Genomic DNA, 27,679 nt, shown 5'->3' with positions numbered 1-27,679 from the left:
CTTCTTCAGGTCTGGGAAATGTACTCCAAGTGTCACTGCTAAATACTAGATGGAACAGATTATTTAGCATAAGTACTTAACACATTTCAAGGGACCGGGCAAGGTGAAATGGCCTGTTAAGATGTGTCCGGGGAGGAAGCAGCTGGGGGTGGGTTGTTAGTGGGTTACTACAGATGTTGTAATAAGCCATAACTCCAGTGCCACTGTGCAGGCTGTGATTTTTAATACCAGCGAGGACTCTCTCTTCATGCAGTGTGCAAACACACACCTGCTTCCGCTCTTCTCCCTCTTTGCGGCTCAGGGACCGCGCCACCCGCCTCCCCGCCCCTAGGATTTTTAACAGTTGCTTTTCGTGTGCTTGCGCGGTGCGAACTTTAGACCCGGCCCCCGGCCCTCCCCTGCCTTTAACTAGAAGACCCTGCTGTCCCTCTAGAAACTTCTCAGTCCCGCCTCCTGTCGCTACCGCGCCTCTGCTCCGAGCTCCTGCGCCGCTCTCCGCCGCGCGCCGTGCCCAGCGCCCCGCCAGCGCCCCGTGCAGCCGCGCCGCGCGCCGGCCCCTGCTGCGGAGCGAGCCGCGCCATGACTGCGGAGGAGATGAAGGCGGAGGGGGCTCCCGTGGAGGGCGCGGACATCACCCCCAAGAGCGACGGGGGGGGTGCTCAAGGTAAGGCGGGGGCGGTGCACGGGGACGCACGCGAGCGCCCCCCGGGCCGGGCAGCGGCGGGGGCCCGCCCGGGCGGGACGCACCTGGCAGCAGCCTGCGCCTTGCCCCCTCCCTAGTGCAGACCGGGGCCCGCCGCTCCTTGCCCCGAGCCGGGCCCGGCTGCCGTGTGAACGCTGCCCCAGCACCGCTTCTCCAAAGGCCGGGCGGTAACCAGGCTACCGGCCCGCCGCGCCGGAGGCATTTACTGCTTCCGCGGTTAAATCTGAGCCTCTCTTCTCGCTCGGTCCCTCCCGAGCGCACGGCCACGTGCGTGTCTGCAGCCCGCGGGCCCCGGGGCGCAGCCAGGTGCAGCAGCGGGCTCCGTCTTGCAAGGGGCCAGGCACTTGGCGGCCGCTGCGCCGCTGAGCTCGTCTCCTTCCCCACGCTCCCAATCCAGTGAGTGCATCAAATGGTTCCAGCAGCAGCCTTGTCTGGAGACTGGGAGGCAGCTGGAGTGACATGTTACAAGTGATTGGAGCCCAAGAGAGGCAAATGCATCCCGTGGAGGCTGCAGGCTCCATCTTTAGCTGGTGTAATTGATGTGGTTCTACAGAAATGCAGGGCGCTCTGCTGAGTTACAGCAGTTGAGAATCTGACCCTAAAGGTCCCCGAAAGGGATGCTCCATCTTGATGTGCATGGCCGCCCCCCAGACAAAGATGGAACACTGCATGCTTGGACCTGTAGTCACCTTGGGCCCCACCTCCCTGCTTTAAAAAAAAAAAAAAAAAAAAAAAAAAAAAAGAGGGGAGGCTGCTATATATCAATCTTGTGCAGATAAGATGTGGCCTGTAGAGTGTTGGCAAGCTGCAGATGCAGCTCTCAGCTAGGCCAAGTCCCTGTGCCCTTGCATTAAGAGGCATGGCTTATTGCCAAACTGACTGCAGTGATGCCTCTGATCACTCTACCCAGAATGGCAGAAGTCTGACTTCTCTTCCTTTCTGAATTTGCAAACCCTGTGTAGCTAGCTTTCTTATTTATTTATTAATTAGGTATTGTGTCTCTACTTTATCCACCCAGACTGCAGAGTAGAACTCTGCACAGGGCTATCTTTTTTTTTTTTTTTTAATCCCACCCTCTCCTGCTCCTCATTGTCCCTTGCATTTTTATCCCACTCCTATCCCTCAAGTCCCACAAGAGAGAGAGATTTCCCCAATGCTACTTAACAAAAAAAAACCCAAAAACAGTCTGTTAATATAAGTGGAATTCAGCTGCAATTTTTTACGTGATAAACTGGTGAGAGGTTTAGTGTTGTCCTGCAAATTACTGCAGTCTGTGTGTCTTCCCCCCCCCCATCCTGCCCACAAGAAAGTACTTTTTATCAGCTCTTGCTATTATGGTGAAGGGTTAGCTCACTGGTTTGAGCATTGGCCTTCCAAACCCGGGGTTGTGAGTTCAGTCCTTGAGGGGACCATTTAGGGATTGGGGCAAAAATCTGTCTGGGGATTGGTCCTGCTTTGAGCAGATGACCTTCTGAGGTCCCTTCCAACCCTGATATTCTGTGATCTCAGTCCCCCTGCAGAGTCCCTTTTTCAAAAGTCTGTTCTGATGATCATGGTTAGTCTTGTTGAAATGTGAGCATGCTGGGCAGTCAGGGCACCCAGACTGACCAATAAAGACTATATGGAATGAAAGACTTTGTCCACCCTCCTTTTGGGCTGGGTGGATTTCCTTGGGTCTATCTGTAACCAGCTGTGTTAACATAAGTGTATTTTCACTCTCTTTAGTGAAAACCAGTAGACTTTTAGCCTACTTTCCCAGACCAGAGTTGACATGGATTTCTTTTCTTAAAACAAAATCCTGGACTCTAGGGGATCAAGTCTGTCCTCCAAAGAAGTGTTCTAGTCATGGAAACAAGGGCAGAATCAGGCCTGTACACAGGTTTTGTAATGTGGGAGGGGGATTCATTCACATGTCAGGGAAACTGCAGACACTTGCATGGCTTATTTGAAGTTTACATAGCGTGTATGGGGATGGCTAAAATGCAGCCACTTCATAGAGTTAGCCACACAACTCAGATTGCTGTGTCCTTTGACCCCCCCCCCAGTGCTTGATGCCTGTTAAGATTTTGAGATGTGATGGATTTGGGTGATTGTTATTTCACAAACCATAAAATCCTACACTGGGGGTGGGGTTAGGGAAAGAAGGAAGGGTAGGAAAATAGAACTTTGACTTTAACAAGATTGTCAAAGTGTTCTCCTGCCAAGAGGGTGTGGGGTGCTGAGCAGAGGAGTGCACCTGAGGGATGCTGCATCACCACTTACCACGCTGCTGTGGGCAAAGCAGCAAGCCACATACTTTCCATCTCTGTTCCTGTGAAGGATGGTGCAAGATAGAGCTGACCACAGGAGCAGCTAGCTCTCAGGTACAGGCTGTGGACTCAAGAAGTAGCCTGCTGCTCAGACACAAAGGTTGGATCTCCCATAACACAAGGCCATGGCTCAAGAACAGTACCTTCTGTCCCCACCCCAAGCAGCGTGAAGCTTTCCAATGAGTGAAACAAGACCAGAAGGGAGTGGTGGTGGGGAAAGAACTGAGAGGAAAAGGAGAGACGCAAAGACAGTGAACAGAAGAGTCATGGTATCCATGCCACGACAAGGTGTGAGGGAGACGTGAAGTCCATCCAACAGTTTCTCAGGGGGATTTTATTTAGACACGCACACACACTTCTTACATCAGTAGAAGTCCATGGAGTTACGCTGGCATGAAACAAGTGTAATGGAGTTGGAGCACCAGGCCCAGGGACTCCTGTAAAGTCACTCCTGACTGTGTCTCCAGGGTGTGAGGGGAGTCAGTCCCTACTCACCCAAATGCAAATACTTTGGTAGGGATCATGGGTTAGCTGGCAAGATGAACTAGCATGAAGAGCAGTGTGGTCTGCCTCTGTTCTTGAGCTACTACAGAATTATAGCATTAAGAGGCTCTTATAATTAGTCAAGGGGCTTTTGTGTATTGACTTCGGAGCAGCAGAATTGGGAGGGATGAAACAATAGGATTTTCTCAGTTTTAGAGTCCTGTCCAGATTCTGCAGACTGGCAGTTTGTGTGGCATAACCCCACTGAAATCAGTGAGCCTGACTCATACTACAATTTTTCACTGGTACAGCTCCCTAGATTTCAGTGTGGTTGCTCCCGTTTCTCAGCAGTGTTAGATTACAATCAGACCCAATGGCTGTACCTTGGTTACTGGAAGCAGCACCTGCCTATGAGTTTGGGCCCAGCACTTGTGCTTTTCAATAAATAAAATTAACCTAAAAATGAGAGCATAGGGAGCATAGTCATGCTATGAATGGAAAAATTGAGATTCTCTTGGAAGGGAAATGTAAACATTTCATTCAGGATAGGAAATTGAAAACGCTGTCAGTATTGCAGGTGATACTTGCTATCATCCAAACGGAATGAAGCACAAAAAGTAAACCACACATAAGTGGTGCAAAGTCAGGCACGGCTCTCTTTTTGGTTGGTTGGGGTTTTTTTGAGTGCCTAAGCTGAGACATCTTAAAGGAATTTAACTCTTCAGAGTGAGTGCCCAGTACTTTCTGAGAGTGACCCCACTTCAGGGAGGTCTCAGATTGGCACCTCCACATCAATAGCCACTCCTGACAATTCAGGTCTGGATTTTTTTTATTATTTTTTAATTAAAAAAAAAAAAATTCTAAAATCTAAAGCAGCAGGTGGCATACAATTGGTGACACCAAGGGCTACTTTGGTAATTTTCCAAGACCCAAAGACTTGCCTAAATCCAAAAATAGAGGCCTACAACCATAGTAGTTGCTTGAACGTCTGTTTTCCTTGACAGATGTCATGAAGTTGTTTGTCTCAGTTCATCAGCAATTTTTTTTAAGCAACCCTCAGATTGGGTGGGAGGGATGGCAGCTATTGACCATCATGTAGTGGCTGACGGGTTGTATTTAGCTTTTGGGCTTTTCTCCCTATATAAATCTATACAAATAGGGGAATTTTTTTTTCTGTTACAGCTGGCACTGGTGGCTTTCTATTATTATAGCACTCTGTTTCAATTGCTGATAAGTCTGTCAAACTCTCTCATTCTGGACTGAAACTCTGTGCTTGCGCTCTACCTTAGATGCTACAGTTCAGTCCTTTTCAAGGATGAAGCTGGTAGGAGGGGCACACAGGAGGGTTCCTATTACTGGGTAAAGCCTCGTACACCGCTACCTCGATATAATGCGACCTGATATAACACTAACCTGGTAAAGCAGCCCTCTGGGGGGGCGGAGCTGCGCACTCCGGTGGGTTCTATCGAGGTAGAGTTGTACCTTAGGAGGAAGGCAAGTAATGTTTCCCATGTTACAGATAGGGTAACTGAGGATCAATGAGGTTGCAGGAGGTTACTGCTTGTCGAGCTGGGAATTGAGCCCAAGTGGCAGTGCTGCTTGGAAAGAATATGCCAAATCTATATATTTGGATATGTTGTCTGTAAAATGGACTATCCCCCACCACCTTTACAAAGTGCTGTGAGTCCACAGATGAATGAGTACCATGTAACTGAAGAGCTTTAACTCTGTCCCCAACTAGATAACACTTGGATTTGGGAATAGGACTCCTGGGTTCTATTCCCAAATCCAACTCCCCATCTAATGTTAGAACAGGTCCTCACATAGAAAGAGGCAGGGCTTCTTTTTCATGCACGTACGTTTTAATACAAAGTTCATGCACAAGGAAACAGAATTAAGGTTTTGTGGATTACCTTAATTTTGGCACTTCCTAACTTTTGGGTGACGTCCCTTTCAAGTCTGGGGAATGAAAAGTTAACTGATAGTGTCCCTTTTCCAAATAGGCACTATGCCAGGGGTCGGCAACCTTTTAGAAGTGGTGTGCCAAGTCTTCATTTATTCAGTCTAATTTAAGGTTTCGTGTACCAGTAATAAATTTTAACGTTTTTAGAAGGTCTCTTTCTATAAGGTTATAATATATAACTAAACTATTGTTGTATGTAAAGTAAATACGGTTTTTAAAATCTTTAAGAAGCTTAATTTTAAAATTAAATTAAAATGCAGAGCCCCCTGGATCCATGGCCAGGACCCAGGCAGTGTGAGTCCTCTGAAAATCAGCTCACGTGCCGCCTTTGGCACACGTGCCATAGGTTGCCTGCCCCTGCACTATGCTGTGAAGCAATTATGTAAGCAACTCTTTGCTAACATATTTAACAGTAGTTTGGTCAATGTTGGGATAAAAATATTTCCATGAGTATGTCAGTGATTTCCTCTCAGCTCTGAGAGGAAGTTAATCTATCTCATTCATGAAATTGGGAGAAATTGTGATGACCACCTTTCTCTCCCTGCCAAAATAATCCCCAGTGTTGTGCTAAAACTGTCTCTCCTAAACTTTCCCATTTTGTGATGGGTAAATCCTGTAGTTGGATTTAGTTACCATTTTTAAAAAAACAAAACAAAAAACAAACCTCCATTGGAAACCTGATATTTTCACTTGCTTCCTTTGAGACAGTTAGTGCATCTTTAAAGGCTGCAATTTTCAAACCTAGTGCCTGTAGTTAGGCTCCTAAATCTAGATGGCTAATGCATATTTGGATGCCTGACTCTTAGATTCAAAGCTTCAAAAATGTTCTTTCTCTTTCAGAGCAAAAGGTACACGTACCAACCCAAAATAGTTCAAATGCAAGAATAGCCTATTGTAGCCAGGTAGTATTTTAGGGTGAATAAAACACAGTAATAGTAGTAATCTCCCCAGTTGGCATTGTCCAGGAAATCTGTATAGATACAAGGAAGCTGAGAGAGCTGTTTTCCCTAATTTCTAATCTAAAGAACAAAGTGTTACCTCTTAGGATAGTTTAGGTCTGCCTAGTGTTATACACATGGCAGAGTTATGTGACTTTGTTATCCAAACTGTATTTTTTGTATCCAGCTCAGTATCACTTATTCAGCATTTCTTTCTCAGGTTATCAAGACGGAAGGAACTGGGACAGAGTCTCCCATGATAGGTGATAAAGTGACTGTCCATTATACAGGATGGCTTCTGGATGGCACAAAGTTTGACTCTAGCCTGGACAGGAAAGACAAGTTCTCATTTGATTTGGGGAAAGGTAACATCCCATGTTTTGTGTTTAACAGTCTGTTTGGCACCATTCAGACTGAGGCTCCATGTATAATGATTGTGGTTCTATTTAATTGTTCCATAATTGCAAATTTTAAAACTCCTACATAATCGTGCTCCAGGAACTAAATGTTAATTTTTTAAATTATTAGATGATTTTTGAAGAATACACTCCATTCACATTCAGGAGGTTGTCAATGCAGCAATGCCTGCCTAAGGGGTTTGTCTACATGGGAAGTCATTACTGATTAATTCTGCCCAATTAACTCTCTGTATGAATGTTCTTCTTGTAGAATAAGAATGCCTTCTTTCAGATTTTCTTAATGCACTTCCAAAGCGGATTAAGCTAATTTGGAATAAGGCATTCTTATTCCAGAACAAGATCATCCACATAGGAAGTTAATCATGGAAAAACTATTCCCTTTTAAATAACATCCTACTGTAATATGGATTAATTTCCTCATGTAGAGAAGCCCTAAGAATGCAGATGGTCTGAAACAATAGCCTAGATAAGTGAACTGTCACATTCATCTCAGTGGGGGATTCACCCTGAACTGTAATGATAACTTAAAATATCCAGACTAGCCATTTCACTCCTCTCATCCTGGAAGTAAAATCAAGCAAGCCATGTCTATTTTTGATGGTTGGATATTGAAGCGGATTGCAGTGGGGCACTTGTCAAACTGTGGAGGTGGAGAATGAGGAAACCAGCCCCTCTGCCCCTAAACTTCTAAGTCATCCTTGGTCAAAAGGGAGCAGGAAAGAAGAAAAGCATGCCTCAACTATCTCCTTGGTGCCAGAAGCCTAGTCACTCCTTCCACCATTTCAAAACTTCCAGCTTCTCCCAGACATCTTGAACCTGGCACTTACATTTTGTCAGTACAAAAATTTCAGCACAGTTAAAATTAGGAGACAGGGTAAAATTGACTGTCCTAAAATAATTAGCACAAGGAATAGCGTACCAATTGGATAAGGGGCAGTGAATAAGAGGGCTTGGTGTGGCCATGTCATCAGAGGTTTAGGCCTCTATTTGGTCTCTGGCTTCAGAAGAAACCCTTTTTCCTCCTTTATAATTGTGTGTAACTTTTTATCTTTTGGAGGGTGCGGGCTTGGGGGGGGAAGGGGGTGGGAAGAAGGCAAGTTCTAAGGATGTCTAAAGGAGTTAGTGCCCCAGCGGTCCTCCGCAGTAGCAGAGCTTCTTCACCTAGATGTTTGCTTCATGTTGAAGGGCATCTGGATAACATTTGTGCTGGCCTCTGCCAATTGATAAAGTACAAAGAGAAAAGACCATCGTTGTGGATTGTCTGTTTTCAAAATATGAAAAATCTCACACCCTAAGACCTTCCTCTTCCAAGAGTTTATTATTATTATTATTTCACAGCACTTGGCAGTATGCCAGGAACTTCAGACATAGTCCCTGCTTCAGATGGCTTGCACTCTGTGTAGACAAAAGATTGGGGGGAGGGGAGGGATTACGGGAGCAACAATTTAGGGTTCAGCACTGTAGGCCAGATTTTGATTACTTCCACATTTTGACTTGAGTGGAATTAATCCTGATGTATACAAGCTGAAGTGAGAGCAGACTCAAGTCTGTAGTTTCTATGAAGTGCCCAATCAACTTTTGGGTGTTTGTGTAATAGTAATGACCAGTATCTCACGGCTGTTGACTTCTTTGGTATATGCCTAGCAATTATATGACTGAGCTCTGATTTGTGCAGGTGAGGTGATCAAAGCTTGGGACATTGCTGTGGCAACTATGAAGATTGGGGAAATCTGTCGGATTACCTGCAAACCAGAATATGCCTATGGTTCTGCTGGGAGCCCCCCTAAGATACCTCCCAATGCCACACTGATTTTTGAGGTAAGTAGGGACTGTCCTTAACTACACTCTGTGTAAGAAAGATGGTGCATTTGCAGTAGAATGTAGGGAGTGCATCTTAACTCCACCCAGGTGACACTTGCTTATCTGTAAATTCCCTTCATTAGCTCGGAAGACTGGGTAGTCTGTCCGTGGGAATAGAACGGGATGGTCCTTGCCCTCAGAATCCAAGACCATCTTGTGAACCTGCAGAAAGATCAAAGGGCTGGCGGAGAGAACTGTGTGACCTGTTACTATATTCATCTGATCCACACTTTAGATCTGGTAGCAGACGTAAGGGAGAATGACATAGAGGTGTAACTCACTCTAGGGTAGGATCCAAGGCAGTACCTTATCAGCAGTCCAAAATAATACATTAAAAGTGAAATACTCCTTTATATAAAGGAGGAAGGATGGTCTGGAAGGGCAAAGCATGAGAATTCCAGGGTTCTATTCCCAGCTGCCATTGACTTGCTGTGTTACTTAAGGGAACTTAAGTTAAGGGGTTCTGTAAAATGTGAATAAGGGCTGGTGTACACTGGGAACTTACACTGGCACATCTACATCTCTCAGGGGTGTGGATCCATACCGACCTAATCCCCGGTGTGCTAGGTGGACAGAAGAATTTTTCCATCAACCTAGCTACCGCCTCTCAGGCAGATGGATTACCTATGCCAACAGGAGAAACCCTCCCATCAGCATAGGGAATGTCTACACTGAAGTGCTGCAAGTTACCCTGGTACTTTCTTACCTCAGAGGCATAATTAATTTTAGTAAAGCATTTTAAAAAATTGTATATGGCTCCTATCTAAGGATCTTAACAATAAAGGAAGAAAACTGGTTAAGAACCCACTTCCATTTTGCAGGGTTCAAACTAGACCTACTTTTCACTTTATTGAAACAACTATAAATTTTTCATTTACCCAAAAAAGCCACTAACAGTAACAATGATAGGATAAACGTCTCTTCAAATCTTAGAGATACGGAAGGTGAGGTAATATCTTTTATTGGACCAACTTCTGTTGATGGACGAGACAAGTGTTTGAACTCCACAGATGTTTTTGCCACAAAATTTCACACAACTTGAGACAGTTTAGGATTTTTAAGTCTAAACTAACTTTGTTCCAAAATTGTGACCAGCTCTAGTTAAGATGTTCAGAGGTCACCAGTAGCCTTAAAACTACAAATTGTAGTTCTTCTGCAAGAATGGAATATCTTGCTAATCCTTAAAGTAATGTAAGGGAGCAGTTGCACTGTGGTCCAGAGTACATTGGTGATCTGTAGAGAGCTGGCTAGTCCCATAGGCCTGGATCCACAAAGGGACTAGTGGTTAGGATATGGGAGACCCTGGGTCCAGTCCACCTTCCCCAGTGACTATTTAATTACTCATTTAAAATGGAACAGGATCAACAGGAGAGACCTACATCAGACTATCCCATAGTCAGTGGTTAGGGCACTCAACTGAGAGGTGGAAGACCCCTGTTCAGATCCCTTCTTTCCATTAGGCAGAGGGTGGAATTGAACTGAGATCTCCCACATCCCAGGTGAGTGCTCTAATCCCAGGGCGCAAAGCTATAAGGGAGGGACCACCACCACCACCTTAGTTAGAGTGGGTACTGATCCAGTGAGCATGCTCTGAGCACGCTTACTGCGTCAGGACTCAGAAGTGAGAGAGGTGTGGGCAACACTTACCTTCCCCTGGTTCAAGGATTACACAAGGGTTTAGATGGGAGATAGGCATCCAGACATCTCAAGTGAGGCAGCGGCATGCATGCCCAGAGGCAGGAACTTGGCACCTAGGGAACTTTTTCAGTGACACTTAGGTGCTGAGTGAGTTTAGGTACCTACAAGGTTAGGTGGCAGCCGAGCAGTGGTTTTGTGGACTGTAGAGGTGCCTAAGTCCATTTGTGGATCTTGGCCTTTTCCCTTCCTCTTCCTGCTACAGGTGTCCAGGGTCTTCATTGCAAGCAGCCTGGAGGCCTGTAAAAGCAGTTGGAAACAGGAGGAGGAAACTTACCTGCCTCCACAAGTAGCCACTCTTGCATAAGAGGAAGTGGGAGCAGGCTTCAAATATCGGAGCTGCCCTGGAATTAGTGCCTACCAGCCACCAAGACCAGAGGAGTGGCTGGGTGAGGAGGGAATGAAATAGATGGGCAACATATCTGCAGTGAGGGTGCAGAGTAGGGGAACAGAATGGATGGGAAAATTTGACTCATGTCTAAAGGAACAAAATTTAAGTCGCTAAATATTGTTCTTTGTATTGTAATCCTTCCTATCCTAACTTTTTCCATGTGAGCAGTTGCTGCAGCTGCCATAAGGGAATTCTGGGTTTGTAAATGGAAGAGTGTGCGTACTGCAGCTGGGGAGAGAGGAAAGAGTTGTTCCATGTGACCATCTTTCTATCCATGTGTTCTCCATACTTTGGGAAAGCTTTACCCCTGTTGGAAGGCATGTAGCTTCCTGCTTGGTTTGTGGGATGTTCTCAGCTGAACAGGAGAAACTTAACAAGGAGTCTGGTGGCACCTTAAAGACTAACAGATTTATTTGGGCATAAGCTTTCGTGGGTAAAAACCTCACTTCTTCAAGAAGTGAGGTTTTTATCCACGAAAGCTTATGCCCAAATAAATCTGTTAGTCTTTAAGGTGCCACCAGACTCCTTGTTGTTTTTGTAGATACAGACTAACATGGCTACCCCCTGATAGGAGAAACTTAGAATTTGAACTGAGATCCTTGCAAGTGTGGTTTAAAAACAAAAACAAACAAACAAAAGTTTACATTTCTGTGGTTTCTTCCATCAGAGGGAGAACTTTTTACAGTCATTAACGTTATCCCATCTTACAGGAGGGAGGTGGGAGAGGAGAAGCCACACCAAAGCTAACAACTTGCCCACTGTCCTAGCAATTCTGTGGCAGAGTGGGACTAGAACACAATCTCCTGCTCCCTGTAGACAAGGGGTGGGCAAACTACAGCCTGAGGGCTGCATCCAGCCCTTCAGACATTTTTAATTTGACCCTCAAGCTCCAGCTGGGGAGTGGGGTCCAGGGCTTGTCCCACTCCAGCTGGGAAGCAGGGTCGGGGGCTTGACCCACTCCACGCATGCTGGGGCTCCATGCAGCTCCCGGAGGCAGTGGCATGTCGCCCCTCTGCCTCCTACATGTAGGGGCAGCTGGGGGCTCCGACACTGCCCCTGCAGCTCCCATTGGCCGGCAACTACGGCCAATGGGAGCTGCAGGGGCTGCGCCTCTGCATAGGAACCTGAGGGGGGACATGCCACTGCTTCCAGGAGCTGCTTGAGGTAAGCGCCACCTGGAGCCTGCACCTCTGACCCCCCTCCTGCACCCCAACCCCCTGCCCCAGTCCTGATCCCCCCCCCTCGCCCTTCAAACCCCTCAGTCCCAGCCCAGAGCACCATCCTGCACCCCAACCCCTTGTCCCCATCCCCACCCCAAACCTGCACCCCCAGCCGAAGCCCTCATCCCCTCCCACACATCAACCCCCAATTTCATTAGCATTCATGGTTTGCCATACAATTTCCATACCCAGATGTAATCAAAAAGTTTTCCCACCCCTGCTGTAGACAACGCTGCCTCCCTTGTAAAAGCAAACAAAATGCCTTTGTGGTTTTTTCCCAATTATTACATTTATTTAACTGATTCATCATTAAGAGGCAGGAGTGTGGGTCAAAAGGTCTCTGGTTTTGACTTAGTCACTCATTCTAGTTTTTTCTAGAGGCAAGGAGGTTTTACTTGCCTACTTAACAAGGGTGTCCGAGACTAACTGGTTCAAAGCATCATCTACATTAGTGTTACGGGCATAGCCTGTCTATTGGGGGGATGGGGGAGCGTGTTGCTGACATAGCTGTGCTGGCAAAAAACAAACCTAGTGTATATGCACCTATACTGGTATTAAAGTGTCTTAGCTGGTAAAGCCTATTTTGCTTTGTTGAGCCAGCGTAAGCTACATCAGCATAAGCAAGATAACTGGGTCTCTGCAAGAGGGGTTTGCTGATTTAACTATACCAACATAGTTAATGTCAAGTTTTAAGTGTAGACCAGGCCAAAGTTTGTACAGTGACTTCTAAAATATAAAACACTATACAAGGATAGTCATCAGTGTCTTATTTAATGATCCCTTCAGTTCATCTTTAATGGAAAATGGAGGCTGGTCAACACGGTTAAGAATGTAAATAAAATTTAGTGTGACACCTCCACATGTCTTTCCTTCATTGTCCTATTAACTTCTGCGCACTAAACCACCTGTCTGCATGAAGATATTTCTACTACAGAAGAATGAAGGGGGAGAGACTATTAGGAATGGGGGCTAGATTGTAAAACCTTACTCCCAGTGATGAGCATTTGCCCATGTGAGTAAGTCCATTGAAATTAACAGGACTACGTATGCGATTAACTGTTTTTGCTAAGGGGAATAGTGGGTTCACAATCTAGACCTAAAATAAAGACCTTGCAATCATCATTACTCAGGATCTCTCCCTCCAGCTAGTTATGGTTCATTTGTATTAGGTTATTGGGCTATGCATGTATATGGTGCATTGTTCCACAAGCAGAATTATAAAGATGGTCCCTTCCTTTTCTCAGGCTATTTTGGTGGGGACAGCTTCAATGCTGGAGGGCCTAAACCTCCACTGTGACAGTCCTCTAATGCAAGGGTGTGAATTTTCCCAAGGTCAAAGGCACAAAGTAGTTAAATTTAACCTTGGTGTAACTGTTCTTGAACATGAGCAGCTGCCAGCTGACCAGAAATATACATCAGGGCATTAAAATCAAAACCAAACACTCTACGTGGCTAGTTGAAGAAGCAGCTCCAGTGACTCAACTAGTAGTGGGTATAGTTCTGTATGTAAGTACACCTCCACCTCGATATAACGCTACCTGCTAGAACACAGATTTGGATATAACGTGGTAAAGCAGTGCTGGAGGGGGCTGCGCACTCCGGTGAATCAAAACAAGTTTGATATAATGTGGTTTCACCTATAACACAGTAAGATTTTTTTTTTTTTTTTTTGGGCTCCTGAGGATCAGAGGTAGAGGTATAGAAAGTAATGGCTAAGTAGAAAGCAACTGTTTCTCTGCTAGATCAACCAGAGCTCATTCTTTAGCCCAAGGCAGAGTCTCTGCATTTCACAAGAGTTCAGCTTAATGACCAGGCACCGGTTTAGTCATACTAGCTGCCAGCAATCATGTGTGGCACAGTTACATGTATGTGAGAAGATGCTGCCTCTATTTGAAGCCAACTCTGTGGGGCATACTTCTGTTAACCTCTTTTTGATGTTGGAAAATTTAAAATACAGGTGTATTCCAAAAAAGTATAATGGCCTTGTTTACTGTCAGTACAGTATGAATGAGTAGCAATAAGCATGGAGCATCTTTGATAGCATGAACATGCTCTGAAACACTTCCTCCTTACCTTCATGGCTCGTGAATATGAAAACCTGTGTTTCACTCCTCTGGATGCTTTGAAAGAGAACTCCCCATGAGATCGTCTATATTTTATTTACATACATTTTTCACAAGCTGAGCTCAGGTGTTCCACTGCCATTCTACCAAAACCCCCAATAATACAGGTATGTCTGAATCTCAGCCTTTCCCTTTCCCTAATTGCCCATGCTTTCTTAAGTGGAGATCTGTGTAACGTGCTATGGTTATATAGTTGTGAATAAACAAAAAAAACCCAGTCCTTTGTTTTATAGAAACAGCTGCCTGTTATTGCTTAAAAGAGGAAAGGCCTCTGTTTCTGCAGAAGGTTGCCCTGCACCCAGTCCCTTTACTACTTTAAATGATGCTTTGAGTCACCCTGCAGCATGATCTAGGTAGCCTTGAATCATCCATGGTGAAGCTAGAAGGTTCAGATCCTCAAAGGTATTTAGGTGCCTAACTCCTATTGACATCAATTAGAATTAGGTGCCTAAATAACTTTGAGGATCTAGACCGAAGTCTCTGTGATGTCTGTTTCCAAGCCCAGATTACCTTTCCTAGCAAAGAGAGGTCTCTTCTTTCCCCCTCCTACAAACAAAGTAGATACAAAGTAGAAAGGGAGGATGCTGTCAGCTGCCTCTGTCAACACGGGGGAAGTGGTTGCATGGGGGGCAGGGTTGGAGAAGTGCACATCATCCCTTCCCTCCTGGTGCCGTTTCCTAGCAGAAACTGATTAGAGCCTTGGCCTGAGTTCATTTCTCCAAGCCAGGGATTCCCCCTTTAAGGCAGGTCCAGGAGCATGTTTTGTAGTGTGAAGATTCCATCACATACTTCCCTTCCTTCCCAGATGTTCCAGTGGGGGGAACAGGCCACAGGTTTCTTACCCAGAAACCATGCTCATCCCTGCACATTCATAGGCACATTGGTTCAGAGGTTCTGATTTGTTCAGATGAGGCGATCAAAAGCCTGGGACTTTACTGTGAAGGTTGGAGAAGTCAGTCAGATTACCTGCAAAACAAAATACGCCTATGGCTCTGCTAGGAGCCCCCCTAAAACACCTCTCCCAATGCACACATGATCTCTCTCCCCACCTTGAGGACTTTCCTAGGCCAGAACGCTATCATTTTTGTTGAGTTCATTCCTCCAGGCCAGGGATTTCCCCTTTGAAGGGAGATCCAGGAGAGTCCTTGGCTGGGTGGCTCCACTGAAATGCACTGCTGTGCAGCCCACAGGCCTTCCGTACGGATGTGCCTGTGGATTTGTAGGGATGTGCATGGTGCCTCGCTTGGAGCGGTAGCCTATTTCCCCTAATGGAATGTCTGTGGAGGAAGTTTATGATGGAATCCTCTCAGATTTCCTCCCTCTTTGCCCCATCATGTGAGTTTCCCCATGGGAGGGAGGCAGTCTGCCTCAGAGAATTTAACCTGGTTTATATCCCCAAGAAGGACTGTGATAAGAATACCAATTACATCAAAGAGATGAGTTTACATTCCTCCCCGTCCCACTGAAAAATGCTGCATTGTTCTGATCTACTAGCTCAAAAAAAAAGATTAGCCCACTGTCTTGTATACCTTAAGGCCCAGGAGCCAACGTACCCTGCATCCTCTCCAGGCACTGTGGGGATACAAGACCTTTCCGCCTAAAGTGGTTTTTTGCAGTTTATTCATGCAAAAAGAGAAGTAACATTAAAGCGCTGGTGAGAAAATCATTATAATCATTTTAAGTGGCTCAGCTTGATTCTAACTCAGCAAAGACTGCAAATACACTACAGCTTTTATGCCTGGTGAGAAATGTGTTTTGATCTTCCAAATGCTTGTGCTGAGCAGACTGGGAGGAGCTTTTCTATAAAGAAATAAGTTCCAGTAATATGATGCAAATGACTTTCCTGAGAACCTTAGGAGAAAAATTCCAAAAAACGACTATTTCTCTTGTGAACTGAAGTCTTGCTTTTCACTAACCTCAACCTGCTCCTTCCTGTCCTCTGCCTCCTGCTTTCCCCTGCTTCTGTTATGCCTCAGACTCTTAACATGAGTGCTCTAGTACTGAGTGTTCCAAGCAGTGAGTTGGGGCCTCCAGCCTTTCTTTTCCCAGTAGGAGTCCTTCCACCCATCTGCCTACCCCTTCCCTGCCCTATATCCAGATGAGCACTGAAAGAGGGAACCATCCCCCAGACATAGAGCTCCCTATTCCTTGCCCTCTGCACCTGATCCCGATTTAGCTGAAGTCAGTGAAGGAATCGATAAGGCCCTTAAACCAAGTAAGTGTGTCCACGCCACAGGGTTGCACTGAATTACTAAATCAGTTTCTAAACCCATTTAACTAAGCCAGTGTAATTTTTCTTTTTATGAAAACAAGGCCCCAGAATGTAAATTTCCCTTTATTACCACCTGCACATTAGCCAGTTAATTGTGGGGTTGGAATGATGTTACAAAATGATAATCTGCTAGCCAAAAGAAGCCACATTCTGCAGGAGAGGGGAGCAGGCCCTCAACAGGGTTATAACTCCCTGTCTCTTTGACCTCTGCAGGTCCAATGTGCTCCTGGTAGGCTGTTCTAATTTACACCAGCTGGTCACAGTCCTCAAGGGACCATCTGCGAGCTGAGAATTTCTAGAGAACAGCAGTGCTCCGGCCAAGACCCCTCCCTCTCCATACACCTGGGACAAGTGTGTGGGATGGTATAGAACAGGGTTGCTCAGACTTTTGTACTGGTGACCCCTTTCACACAGCAAGCCTCTGAGTGCGAGCCCCCCCCCCCCACACACACACATTAAAAACACTTTTTTATATATTTAACACCATTATTAATGCTGGAGGCCAAGTAGGGTTTGAGGTGGAGGCTGACAGCTCACGACCCCCCATGTAATAATCTTGTGACCCCCTGAGGGGTCCCGACCCCCAGTTTGACAACCCCTGGTATAGAACCAGCTTTATGCCCATTGAGAGTTTCCCTCCCCAAACAAGGGGCTTCTCAGCTGTCTGGATAAAGCTACTAGCCAACTCTGTATTGCCACTTGAGCAGTGCTATAGTCTGGATTGTGGGGAGACTCTGACCCAGGAAATCTTTCCAACAGTTGTTAGACACACCCAAAGGATTAAAGCCAGTTATGGCTTGGAATTAAAGCTAGTTCTGAAAATCCAAACCAAATGAGCAGTTATTGTGGAACAATTCCCTTTTCTGTAGGGACGGGCGAATCCCTTCCTAAAGTGTCTCAATCAGAAAGTCCCGGCTCTCCTGCAGTGACATTACATGCCATTGAAAAAAGAGGGAGACGCACAGTGCATTCTGGAAGAGGGTTAGTGAGAAACAGAAATGAAAGCGCGTTCTCATGACTGGCTTTGTACACAGTAGGCTCAGGAGTGTGCAGTTGGAGATTGAGCAGCTGTCTCCTCACCCCGCCAGCATTTGGCACTGGTCACAAGCTGGACTCATTTCTCATTTTTCCCTCCTTCTGCCAGATTCAATATGTATTTGAAAGTAAAACAGAGAGGGCTAGGACAGAGTGTGAAAAAGCTAGATAGATACATGCTAGCATAGGGTTTCAAATTCTTTATGGAACCTGGGACAAAGGCTTGTTATCAGCAAAGTGTTGTGGAATAAATTGGCTTGTCCTACTCTGGTCTTTCTCCCATTTCTCTCTGGACAGAGTGTTAATCTGGGATCAGGAGCCCAAACAAATTGAGAAAGAATTAACTGGAATCAAAGGCTGATCACCACTCAAAATTATCCCTTAAAAGAAAGTCCCAAGAGAGAAGTGTCATCAAATTGTGCAAGTAGAACAGTGTTCTACTGTTTACAAGTGTCAACACCTTTCCAGAGTCAGACATTCTGGTCCATTCTGTGAGCCTCCACCGCAATGACCTTGGGCAAATTTGTTTGCCATCTTAAAACAGGGTGCATTAGTCTAAACAAGGCTGATTATAACAACCGTGTTGCTCATTTATACTCTTTGTTTTTACCATCAGTCTCACTACAGCATGTTTATTGGTCAAAACAACCTCTTGTTACCATTGTCATAACATAAGACTTGCCATAGGTGATCAGATTGCTGGTCCATCCTGTTCCCAACAGTGACCCAAGCCAGATACCTCAGGGGAAGAATTATCAATTCTTAAAAATCTGGAACTAGACTCTCATGCCACACTATGGTTGAGAACTCAGGTTCATGTTCCAGCCAGGTCAATTTCCAATTGTAACAAGGGTAGTTTGCATTTCCCTTCCAGCAAGCCTACACGCTCAGAGTCAGTTTGGCTTCACCCTCCTCAGTACACCTGAAACGTAGCATTTCCCAACCTGGCCCCCTTCACTTCAGGGTGGGCAAGACTAGAGAAGAACATGGATGGAAATAAAATGAGAGCAGCAAGTGTGCTAGGGCCTAGGAGAAGGATAATATGGAGGATGGGGGACCCTCGTTCACCAATCCATCACAAGGGGAAAAGGAGGGCAAATGAATATAGGTTGGGAATCACTGAGTTCTGCTGAGATAAAACTGGGCTGAGCCTCAGCTCTGTCTAGACCCCTGAAGAGCTCCTCCTGGGTTTCCTTTGATCCCGTGGGACCAGCCCCTTGGAATCTGTCTTGAGTGGGGCTCCAATCCTGTGCCTATTGAAGTCAATAGGAGTTTGTCCATTGACGTCAGCGAGAGCAGGATCAGGCCGCAAGTGAGCAGCTTGCTTCAGCTCACATAGCTTGATGTTTCTGCATGTTCCCCCTCACCCCCTGCTCTCTCTGCCCATCTTTTCCATTTCCACCCCTTCTTTTTGGCTCGTGACCAGCCCTGACCCACTTAACGTTTCTGTTCCCTCCAGATTCCTATCCAAGAGCAGGTCATGGCCATGCCCGCTCGTTGTGCACGGAGTTCCAGCACATTACTTCAGCACCAAAGCGGCAACCATGAGCACGTCCATCAAGCTTTAAAATGCTAGTCTTTAATGTTACCTCTGCTGTGCTGCCTGTGTTCCAAGGGGTATTTGATGTAAACGCTCACCTCTACCCCCTCCCACACAAACACACACTGCTTTTAATCAGCCTGTGGAAGGACGAGGGCTAGATCTCGCCCAAAGTGTCATCCTGACTTCACGCAGCATCATGTTGTCAGTTAAACAATACATGGAAGGCAGGTCTGTGTGATCACAAAGCTTGTTAATGGTCCATAGTATTCAGGCTTTTATGTTCTTTGGGGGCTTCCAGCCACTAGAGGGCTAAATATAACCACAAACACCTGAGCTGCTCTGTCTCCATCCTGCAGAAAGGTAGGTGCACTCTGCATATGGCAGTAGCCCCAGCCTTAGTTGTCTGATGCGTGAGATGTACAGTCCTTTATGGGCAGCAGGATTTTCAAAGGCCTCTCTGCTGCTGCTTTTCCTCTCATGACTGGGGACTGAACTACACAAGACCGCTGCGCTGACACTACAGGAATTAATGTAAGGCTGTCCTTTCCTCTGCAGATAGAGCTGTTTGAGTTTAAGGGAGAGGATCTCACGGAGGATGAAGATGGCGGAATAATCCGAAGAATCCGTACGAAGGGCGAAGGCTACTCCAAGCCAAATGAGGGAGCCCTTGTAGAGCGTAAGTCTGTTTCAGGGGGCAAATGCAGGAATATTAAAGGAAGTTGCCTTGTGCGTGGGTAGCAGGAGGGATGGCAGGCCTCTAGGTAGCAAAGGAGCCATTCCAAAACCACCCCTCATTCTGCTGCTGGACAGTTTTTATCCTTCTACCAGAAACCTGACTTGGGGACTCAGGAGGCTTTGTAGGGCTGCCCAGGTGACCACCCTCCTTGACAAGAAGAGCTAGACATTTTTCAGGAAGATAGAGAGCAAGGGGAAGGTTCTGACATTTGTTCAGTGTTGCACAAAGAAGACAACCCAGATGTGCAAGTGAAAGGGTTTATTGGGTTTAGCCCCAGATGTTACATTTGCTGCCCAGACAGTCTTTTTAAGGGGAAGAAGTTGCTTTTTACAAGGAAGCCTGGCATTCTCCTGGTTCCCTTTGCTAGCTTCTCTCTCGCTGCTCTAGATACCCTCTAACGCCTGTGGGAATCTTTTGTATCTCAGTCCAGCTAGAAGGTCGATACGGAGATCGAGTGTTTGACAAGCGGGAGCTGCGGTTTGAGATTGGAGAAGGAGAAAATTATGACCTTCCTCCTGGCCTGGAACAAGCAATTCAGAGAATGGAGAAGTCAGAGGAATCTGTGGTGTATCTCAAACCCAGGTAAGCATCTGCTGAACTCCAGTGGTTTCACTACACTGTGACCCTGGCCCAAGGTGGCCCCAATACTTCTGTCTTTTGATTATTCTGGGTGTGTTTGCAGCTCGGAGGAGTGGGTGTGTTTTCTAATTAGTGTAGTTCTGCCCCTTCACCTCCCAAAATACCCTGGTCAAAATTTGGATGGCCCCAGAAACCTGATATCTGTGAAGTTTCTAGCCAGCTGAGACGCCGGTTGAAGAAGCAGCCAAACTGGAATGTGGGTGGACATGAGCTGCATTCCCCACTGTTGGGGTGGAAGAGTAGAATTGACTATAGAGATAATGTAGGAACATAGGGATTGCTGTACCAGAACAGAGTGATAGTCTAGCTAATCCAGCTTCAGAGGCTAGGGAGAGATGTAAAAAATGTATGCTGAGGTTAGGAGAGAGGCTGTTCTAAAATCCCTTTGCTGATAGAACAGCTATGAACATTTTGTGAGGCCTTTGGGGAGAAGAAAGAACCTCTCCGCTTTCTCTGAAACAAGACCAGTTTCTGTCCAAACCCTGCATCCACCAGGGGAACTGTTTCAAAGATACATGTTCTTGAGTGAGCTGAGAATGGCTGGGCCTGGGGTATGGAGAGCCAGATACGGCAACTTTTTTGATGGTCCTGCATGTAAGTAGTAGTTCCCCTTTCCAAGGAAATAAGACAGATTCTGTGGAAAGGGGGAGATGCAGGCTCCATAGCAGGGTTGCAAGCAAGAGAAAAGTTTGTCCTCATAGTTTCCAGCAAACCCTGACTTGTTTTAGGTTTTGAAATATTTTAAACTGAATCTAGTGGTAGTGAATGATGCAGGTTAAACAGTAGTTGAGACCAGAGTCCTCTGTTTATTCTCAGAATGGGTAGAGCACAGGCAGCAGCTAGACATGCTCCCCCACCCCAACATGCTGGCACCTGAGCCTGAGGGACTATCTGCAGATGGGAGGAGGTAGTTCAGTGTCCAAGCTCATTAAATGCTTGGCCTCACAACAAGGGAGGCATCTAGTGCCAGTTACCAGCAGTTTTATGGTGTGGGCACATCCACTAGGAACTGAACTGAGACCAGCAAACTCATTTCATAGAGGCCATCTAACATCCATGAGATGGTAATAACTTTGGGTGACCCAAAATCAATACAAACTGGTAACCTAGAGATGAAAGACTTTGCATTCCAATCCCACACAGTCACCCTGGCCCCCCACCCCTGCAGTTTTTAGGCAAAAACTGCTTATGCTTTTGTGTCTTTGGTAACACTGAGCAGAATGTGAATTTGGTGCATCTAGATAGGCATGTTCTCTTGGCTCCTGCTTCCCTAACAGAGAACTGGTCTAGCTGGATTCTTTAGAAGCCACTTATTTCCGTTACAGCTACGGTTTTGGGAGTGCTGGGAAGGAGAAGTTTCAGATCCCTCCAAATGCAGATCTGCAATATGAAGTGAAACTCAAAAGCTTTGAAAAGGTAAGAACAAAGGGATGAAGTCCTGTTGGGACGGGGAGAGAGGTGTGTGTGGATACAGCCTCTGCCTGAGAGAGCAGGAGGAAGAGGTGAACTTTGATCAGCTGAGGATGGGAAAAATAATAAATCTGTGGAAGGTGAAGTGGGAATGGGAATCCCTGGCCGAAATCCCCTGTATTCTCAGTGGACCCAGTCTGCTTTGAGCAGCATCTCTCCTGCTGTAATCCAGTTCCCTCATGCTCAGTGGCAATACCTCCACCCATTCTTCCATGCCTTCTTTCCTCTCCTTACTCCATAAAAAGATGCAGCACATACCGATTGATTTCTGTAATGCTGCCTGCAGTGACTCGAGAGCCTGAGTACCAACCTCAGAGCAGACTGTTAGGAAGCAGGGCACAAACCCCACATTGCTTATGAGTTTTATACTTAGATTTCCCCAACCAGTTATCAAGTGTAAGCTCCTCAAGCACTATAACAGCTTAATCATGGAGTCACAGACAGTCCCCTTGTGTACTTCAGTCTAGTTTGCCACCCTGGTGAGCGTGCTTTTGTAGTAGATCGTCCCTTACACCAAGAATCACAGCAATATTCAGGTCACTCCCAGTCCCAAAGGACCAGCACTTTACCCCAGATCAGTTGTGCCTTAGATCTCACACTAAAGACAATACCTGTAACCAATTCTATAATAAACTAGCTAAAGATTTATTAAGTAGGAAGAGGAAACAGGAGTTATTTACAAGGTTAAAGCAGCTAAACAGATACACAAATGAGTTAAAATCTTAAGTTTTGAAAAGTAATAGAAGTTTCTATAATAAGCAAGCTCTACATGACCTTTAGCTAAACCAGGTTAACCACTGGGGATCTCTCACTTACGCCTAGTAAACCTTGCCCTCCACAGTTCAAGCAGCATAGATTTTCTTCTGTTTGGTGTGATTCCCCTTGCCCCTTGTGCTCTGAGGTGCAAGCTCAGCATCTTCACAGGGAGAGGGGGGTGAGGAGGCAAAATAACAAACATCTGCTATCTTCTTTATCGTCCCACAATAGTATGTCTGGTGTCAATGGACTTTTCCTGTTGGGTAGGATGCAGCGCCTTCCATTGGAGATCAGCACTTTACACCAGTTAATGTTTTTCTCTTGTCTGGTGATTTACACAGTCCCAGAGGCCCTCAATACAAGTGTTCAAATATTATCGTATAGTACAGGATACAGATGTTTTACATGAGATTAACGCCTGCAACAACTCACAAGCATTCAGTAAAGTGTAAACACTAAACACATTCTTACAACTCTCATACCTGTTTTAACAATACTAACACACAGTTGAGTCAAACTGATTCCAGCTCTGTATTTGTCAGTGTTGAGTTGAGACATGGAGACCTTAGCATGAGCTGGCACCTGGTCTGCCAGCGTCACAGTTTCTTCCAAAATTAGATGGCTGACTGAACTGTTTCTGTCTGGACAGGCTAAGGAATCTTGGGAGATGAATACAGAAGAGAAGCTGGAACAAAGCTCCATTGTGAAGGAGAGAGGCACTCAGTACTTCAAGGTAAGTTACAGTCCTCCCTGCCTGTGGTCAGCATTGCCCAGTCCCTGATATAGGCCAGTATTGGTGCTGGAGCAGACTCTGTTGCAGGGCTGTCTCACACATTGATGGCATGTTGCATGCAATGTGCTGCTGAAGATAGGGGTACTTGTCTTAGTTTTCTCTCGGGTGATGGAGGATGGGCCTTGGAGTTTTTTTGTCCAGTTAGGGAGTTCTCCTTGGTGTCCATTCTACACTTTCCCTGGGGACAAAGCTGGAGGTTGAGCCTTGCAAGTTGTACCCACTTGGTATTTTCCTCCGTTATATGTCTGGGGTTAGTGACCCTTGGGTTTTTGCAGCTCTACAGGGAGTTCTCCACTGTGCAGGAACAATGTGGCAAAGCTGCCATGAAACAGTGCTAGACATGGGCAAGATTCTGCCCACCGATAGGGACCTGAAGAGGCCATGTTACAGTTGGAGTCCCCAGGAGGAGCTTTAGTTGTTATGGTTGCTTTCTTCTTGGGCGCTCCCATGGCACACATGCCAGAGTGGTAGCTACACTACCCCTAGAGAGTACAGTATGCTCCTCACCCTGCATCTAACCAGTTGTGACAGCTGGTGCAGTGGGGGGACAGTGGTATCCTGCCTTTCCCTGCTCTGTTTCAGACAACTGGCACTTATGGAGGACTGTGCTCCCCAGTGGGATTCTGGCCTGTTCCTGGGCTTTTTGCACAACCACCCAGAAGCGTATTCGTATCTGGCCCTTATATTGATTTTATCTTCACGTACAGCACTTGTGTGGAGTTTGGCCACAGAAAATATTCTCTGTTCACCTTAAGGTAGCTGTTCCTGGGTTGAAAAAGGGAGTAGGGAGTGTTGTGAAGAGGAGGGTGGAGATGGACTAATTCCAACTTCATTGACTACAGGAAGGGAAGTACAAACAGGCAACATTACAATATAAGAAGATTGTGTCCTGGCTGGAGCACGAAACAGGCTTCTCTGAAGAGGATGATGCAAAGGCCAAGAGCCTGAGGCTTGCTGCCCTCCTTAACCTGGCCATGTGCCATCTCAAGCTGAAGGAGTACTCCCTGGCCTTGGAAAACTGCAGCAAGGTAACAAGGCTTTATACACCCTGGTGAGCAAAGTGGGCAGAGCAGCTGGATCGTGCTGTAACTAACTGGGCAACACAAATTACTGTGGTGGGTTTGTGCCTCTCTCTTACCCTGTGTCCACCCCTGGGAAGGGCCAATATATCAAATTCCTCAGTGGAAGTGATTATTCTTTTCCATCTTCATTCTCTGTGGGAGATTTTTTAAAAGCTTCTTGTCTGAGAATCTCTAGGTACTTTAGAAAGGAAGGTAAGCTTCACTTTACAAATAGGGAAACTGAGGCACAGAGCAGTTAGACGACTTGCCCAAGGTCACACAGGAAGTCAATGGCCCAGCCAGGACTAGACCCCACATCTCGTGACTCCTTGTCAGATGCCTTAGCTGCCACACTACACTGCCTCCCTTTCTCTTACCAAGCCCAGAATTCCTGGAGCATTTACCCTGTAAAATAAGCAAGCTCATCCCATAAGTGTCTCCTGCTGATTGTCTGGCTGTATTTCCTGAAACCAAACTCCAGCCTGCTGCTCCCTTCCTATCCAGGCGCTTGAGTTGGACAGCAGCAACGAGAAAGGCCTTTTCCGGCGTGGCGAGGCCCATCTAGCTGTCAATGACTTTGAATTGGCCCGGGCAGATTTCCAGAAGGTGCTACAACTTTACCCTAGCAACAAAGCAGCCAAAGTGCAGCTACTAGCCTGTCAGCAAAAGATCCGGGAGCAGCACGAGAGAGAGAAGAAGATGTATGCCAACATGTTCCAGAGGCTTGCAGACAAGGACTCCAAGGTAAGTGGTAGCAAAACCTTGGGAGAACTCATTGAGTACATGTGGGAAAAGAGGCAACAGGGATTGGGGCATTCTGCTTGCCATCTTCAGCGCTGCCAGTGCACAAAGGGAGGACTCCCTAGCATTGCATCTGTGGAGAATGGAAGCAGCCCTCTGGTACCAGGTTTGGCCGTGTTGTCAGAGCCAAGCAGCACAGAGGGTTGGGTAGATTGGAAATGTTCTTTTATAAATCTTCATGATTCAGAGCCAAAGTGGAGTCAGAAGCATGAGCATGTTGTTGCTCCCTGCATGAACCTGGCCTCATTTAGGAAGAATTGCAAGAAGCACCTCTTTGCCCAGGCCTCCCTAACTGCTCCTGGTTTCCTAGCTAACTGATAAAACTTAAGGGAAGCAGGGTGCATGGTCTCCCTTACTGAGATCCTGAGTCTCAGCTGAACCCCTTAGGAAGCCCAGATATCCTGCTGATGGGCACCAAATTAATCTCTGTTATAGTGATGAGTGGGGAAGGGGTGAACGTTTCGCTTATTTTTTTCAATGTCTCCCATGTAGCCAGAAGCTGATACCCTCCAGACCAGTGGCAGCTGCAAAGATGACACAGACATGAAAGAAGACAAACAGAATGGAGTCGAAGATAAATCACAAGTTGATGCAGAAGCATAAAAACAAACCCAATTCCATTAGTTTTGTAAACTGAAGAATTTCCAGTGAATTAGACCTTTATTTTTCTATCTGGTTGGATGGTGGCTTCAGGGGAGCAGAGGCTGGGGCCACAACACCGCAGTCATTTACAGCTTTGTGTGTATGTCTGTGTAGGAAACTTGGTGGCGGCCCAGATCTGGTGTAATCCTAGGGACTTTATTTATTCATTCTAGCTCTCTGTTGTTGTCGGGAGGTCTGTCAGCATTCCTTCTGCTCAGTTTCATTTCACTCTGCCATTGGTGTGTCTCTTTTTTTTTGTGGTCCCAGCTCATTCTAATCCCAGTCCTGCTTCCTAAACCTATTTCCTTGATTTTTTCTTTTAAAGCAATCTGCCTTTCCCGAGAGAGTCCTCACCTGAGAGACTTATGAACAAATCACTGCACCGAATTTTTCCGCCTCCACCTTGCTCCTTGCTGTTACCTCTGTTAAAGCAGAGACCCCCTCCCATGAGTAAGTGTTGTAACCTTCCTTGTATGCCTATTCTTTGCACATTGCTGAAGGTGAAGACTGTGAAGTCAAAGCTTAAGCAATAAAGCAGAAAAACTCCCAGAGGTCGAATTTGTGTTTTTAAGCAGAATTTGCACAGCTGTACGAAATAACTTGATTCTCCCAGCATCCCCGAACTATATCAAACCTTCCCAGTCATGCAGCTGCATCTTAGCCATGGTAGTTTTAATGAATGCCTGTATTATACAATGTTCACTACATTCACTATTATAAAAGATTTGCTCTCTCCATCCACTAATTGCAAGGGGAAAAAATGAATTTCTCACTGTTCCTAGAAAAACTGGGAGTCCGGTTTGAATTCGGTGCCGTCAGCTTCTGCACATGGCATCTCTATTCATGGGAGCATTGTCAACAGACTCAGTTTCTGAAGTGCCTAGCTGGCCCTGCAAAAATACCCTTCATTGATGCATCAGTTTTAAAGGGACAGCAGCAGTGGTTAAAGTTAGACCATTAGACATAGGCAGGGTTTTTAAATCTTAAGCATAAGCTGTTGAGAAGAAAGTAGGGAAATGACTCCTGTTAACTGCTCTGCAGGGAAGCCATTATGTGTTGTACCCCTCCTCCCCCCAACTTGTGTGCTTCCTGGCTGCAGGCATGCAATGTAGCACTGTTTTAAATTTATCTGTCTTGGTTGTCCTGCTACCTGGAGTGAAACCAAGGGGAAGCAGGTTTCAGAGTAGCAGCCGTGTTAGTCTGTATCCGCAAAAAGAACAGGAGTACTTGTGGCACCTTAGAGCTTATGCTCTAATAAATTTGTTAGTCTCTAAGGTGCCACAAGTACTCCTGTTCTTTTTTCAAGGGGAAGCACTTTTCCTTTTGTAGCTACACAATAGGGGGAGAGGAGTAGGTGGGTTCACCCTGAGGGCAGAGTTCTTGCGAAACCATGCATTGGATGTCTTAAGTGGAATGTCCACTTAGGCAGGACAGAATATTGGAGCAGACATCCTTCATTTAGATATAGGATGGAGATCTTTGCCTTGAGGGGAGAAGATAGGTAGAAATGTCCCTTTGTCCTTCCATTGGAGAAAGGGAGCGGGAGGTTGTATAATGAAGTGGAGAAAGAAACAGCTCAGAATGAATTTCGAGGAAAGGAAAAAAAGCTCACACTCAGCTGAACCAATATGTACGTTATGACTTTCATTGAAATGCAGGTACAGTAGAACATCAGAGTTACGGACACCTCAGAAAGAGAGGATGTTTGTAACTGAAATGTTTATAACTCTGAACAAAATGTTCTTTCAAAAGTTTACAATTGAATATTGACTTAATACAGCTTTGAAATTTTACTATGCAGATGAAAAATGCTGCTATAACCATCTT

General features: G+C 45.9%; 1 protein-coding gene across 2 annotated transcripts; it reads left to right on the top strand.

Annotated features, from left to right (window-relative positions):
* Positions 1-486: 486 nt before the first annotated feature.
* Positions 487-26,403, top strand: FKBP4 (FKBP prolyl isomerase 4). Of its 2 annotated transcripts, XM_034785425.1 has the most exons (11): positions 487-655; positions 4,065-4,072; positions 6,617-6,761; positions 8,491-8,633; positions 19,510-19,630; positions 20,116-20,272; positions 21,655-21,745; positions 23,205-23,288; positions 24,191-24,376; positions 24,914-25,153; positions 25,703-26,403. In XM_034785425.1, the coding sequence occupies exons 1-11, from the start codon at positions 580-582 to the stop codon at positions 25,811-25,813; spliced, it is 1,362 nt and encodes a 453-aa protein (XP_034641316.1). In that variant the 5' UTR covers positions 487-579; the 3' UTR covers positions 25,814-26,403. The 2 variants fall into 2 exon arrangements, with proteins under 2 accessions (XP_034641316.1, XP_034641309.1); XM_034785418.1 differs by lacking the exon at positions 4,065-4,072 and having other exon boundaries at positions 489-664.
* The last annotated feature ends 1,276 nt before the right edge of the window (positions 26,404-27,679 follow it).

Source organism: Trachemys scripta, chromosome 1 (assembly GCF_013100865.1).
Source record: "Trachemys scripta elegans isolate TJP31775 chromosome 1, CAS_Tse_1.0, whole genome shotgun sequence".
Classification (NCBI taxonomy): Eukaryota; Metazoa; Chordata; order Testudines; family Emydidae; genus Trachemys; species Trachemys scripta.
The sequence above is the reverse complement of the archived record's forward strand: the minus strand, read 5'-3'. Positions and strand labels throughout refer to the sequence as shown.

Coding starts and splice junctions, on each gene's coding strand:
- FKBP4 (XM_034785425.1), top strand. CDS start 580: ATGACTGCGGAGGAGATGAAGGCGGAGGGGGCTCCCGTGGAGGGCGCG. Junction 6,762..8,490: donor CTCATTTGATTTGGGGAAAG/GTAACATCCCAT, acceptor TGATTTGTGCAG/GTGAGGTGATCAAAGCTTGG. Junction 25,154..25,702: donor TTGCAGACAAGGACTCCAAG/GTAAGTGGTAGC, acceptor TCTCCCATGTAG/CCAGAAGCTGATACCCTCCA.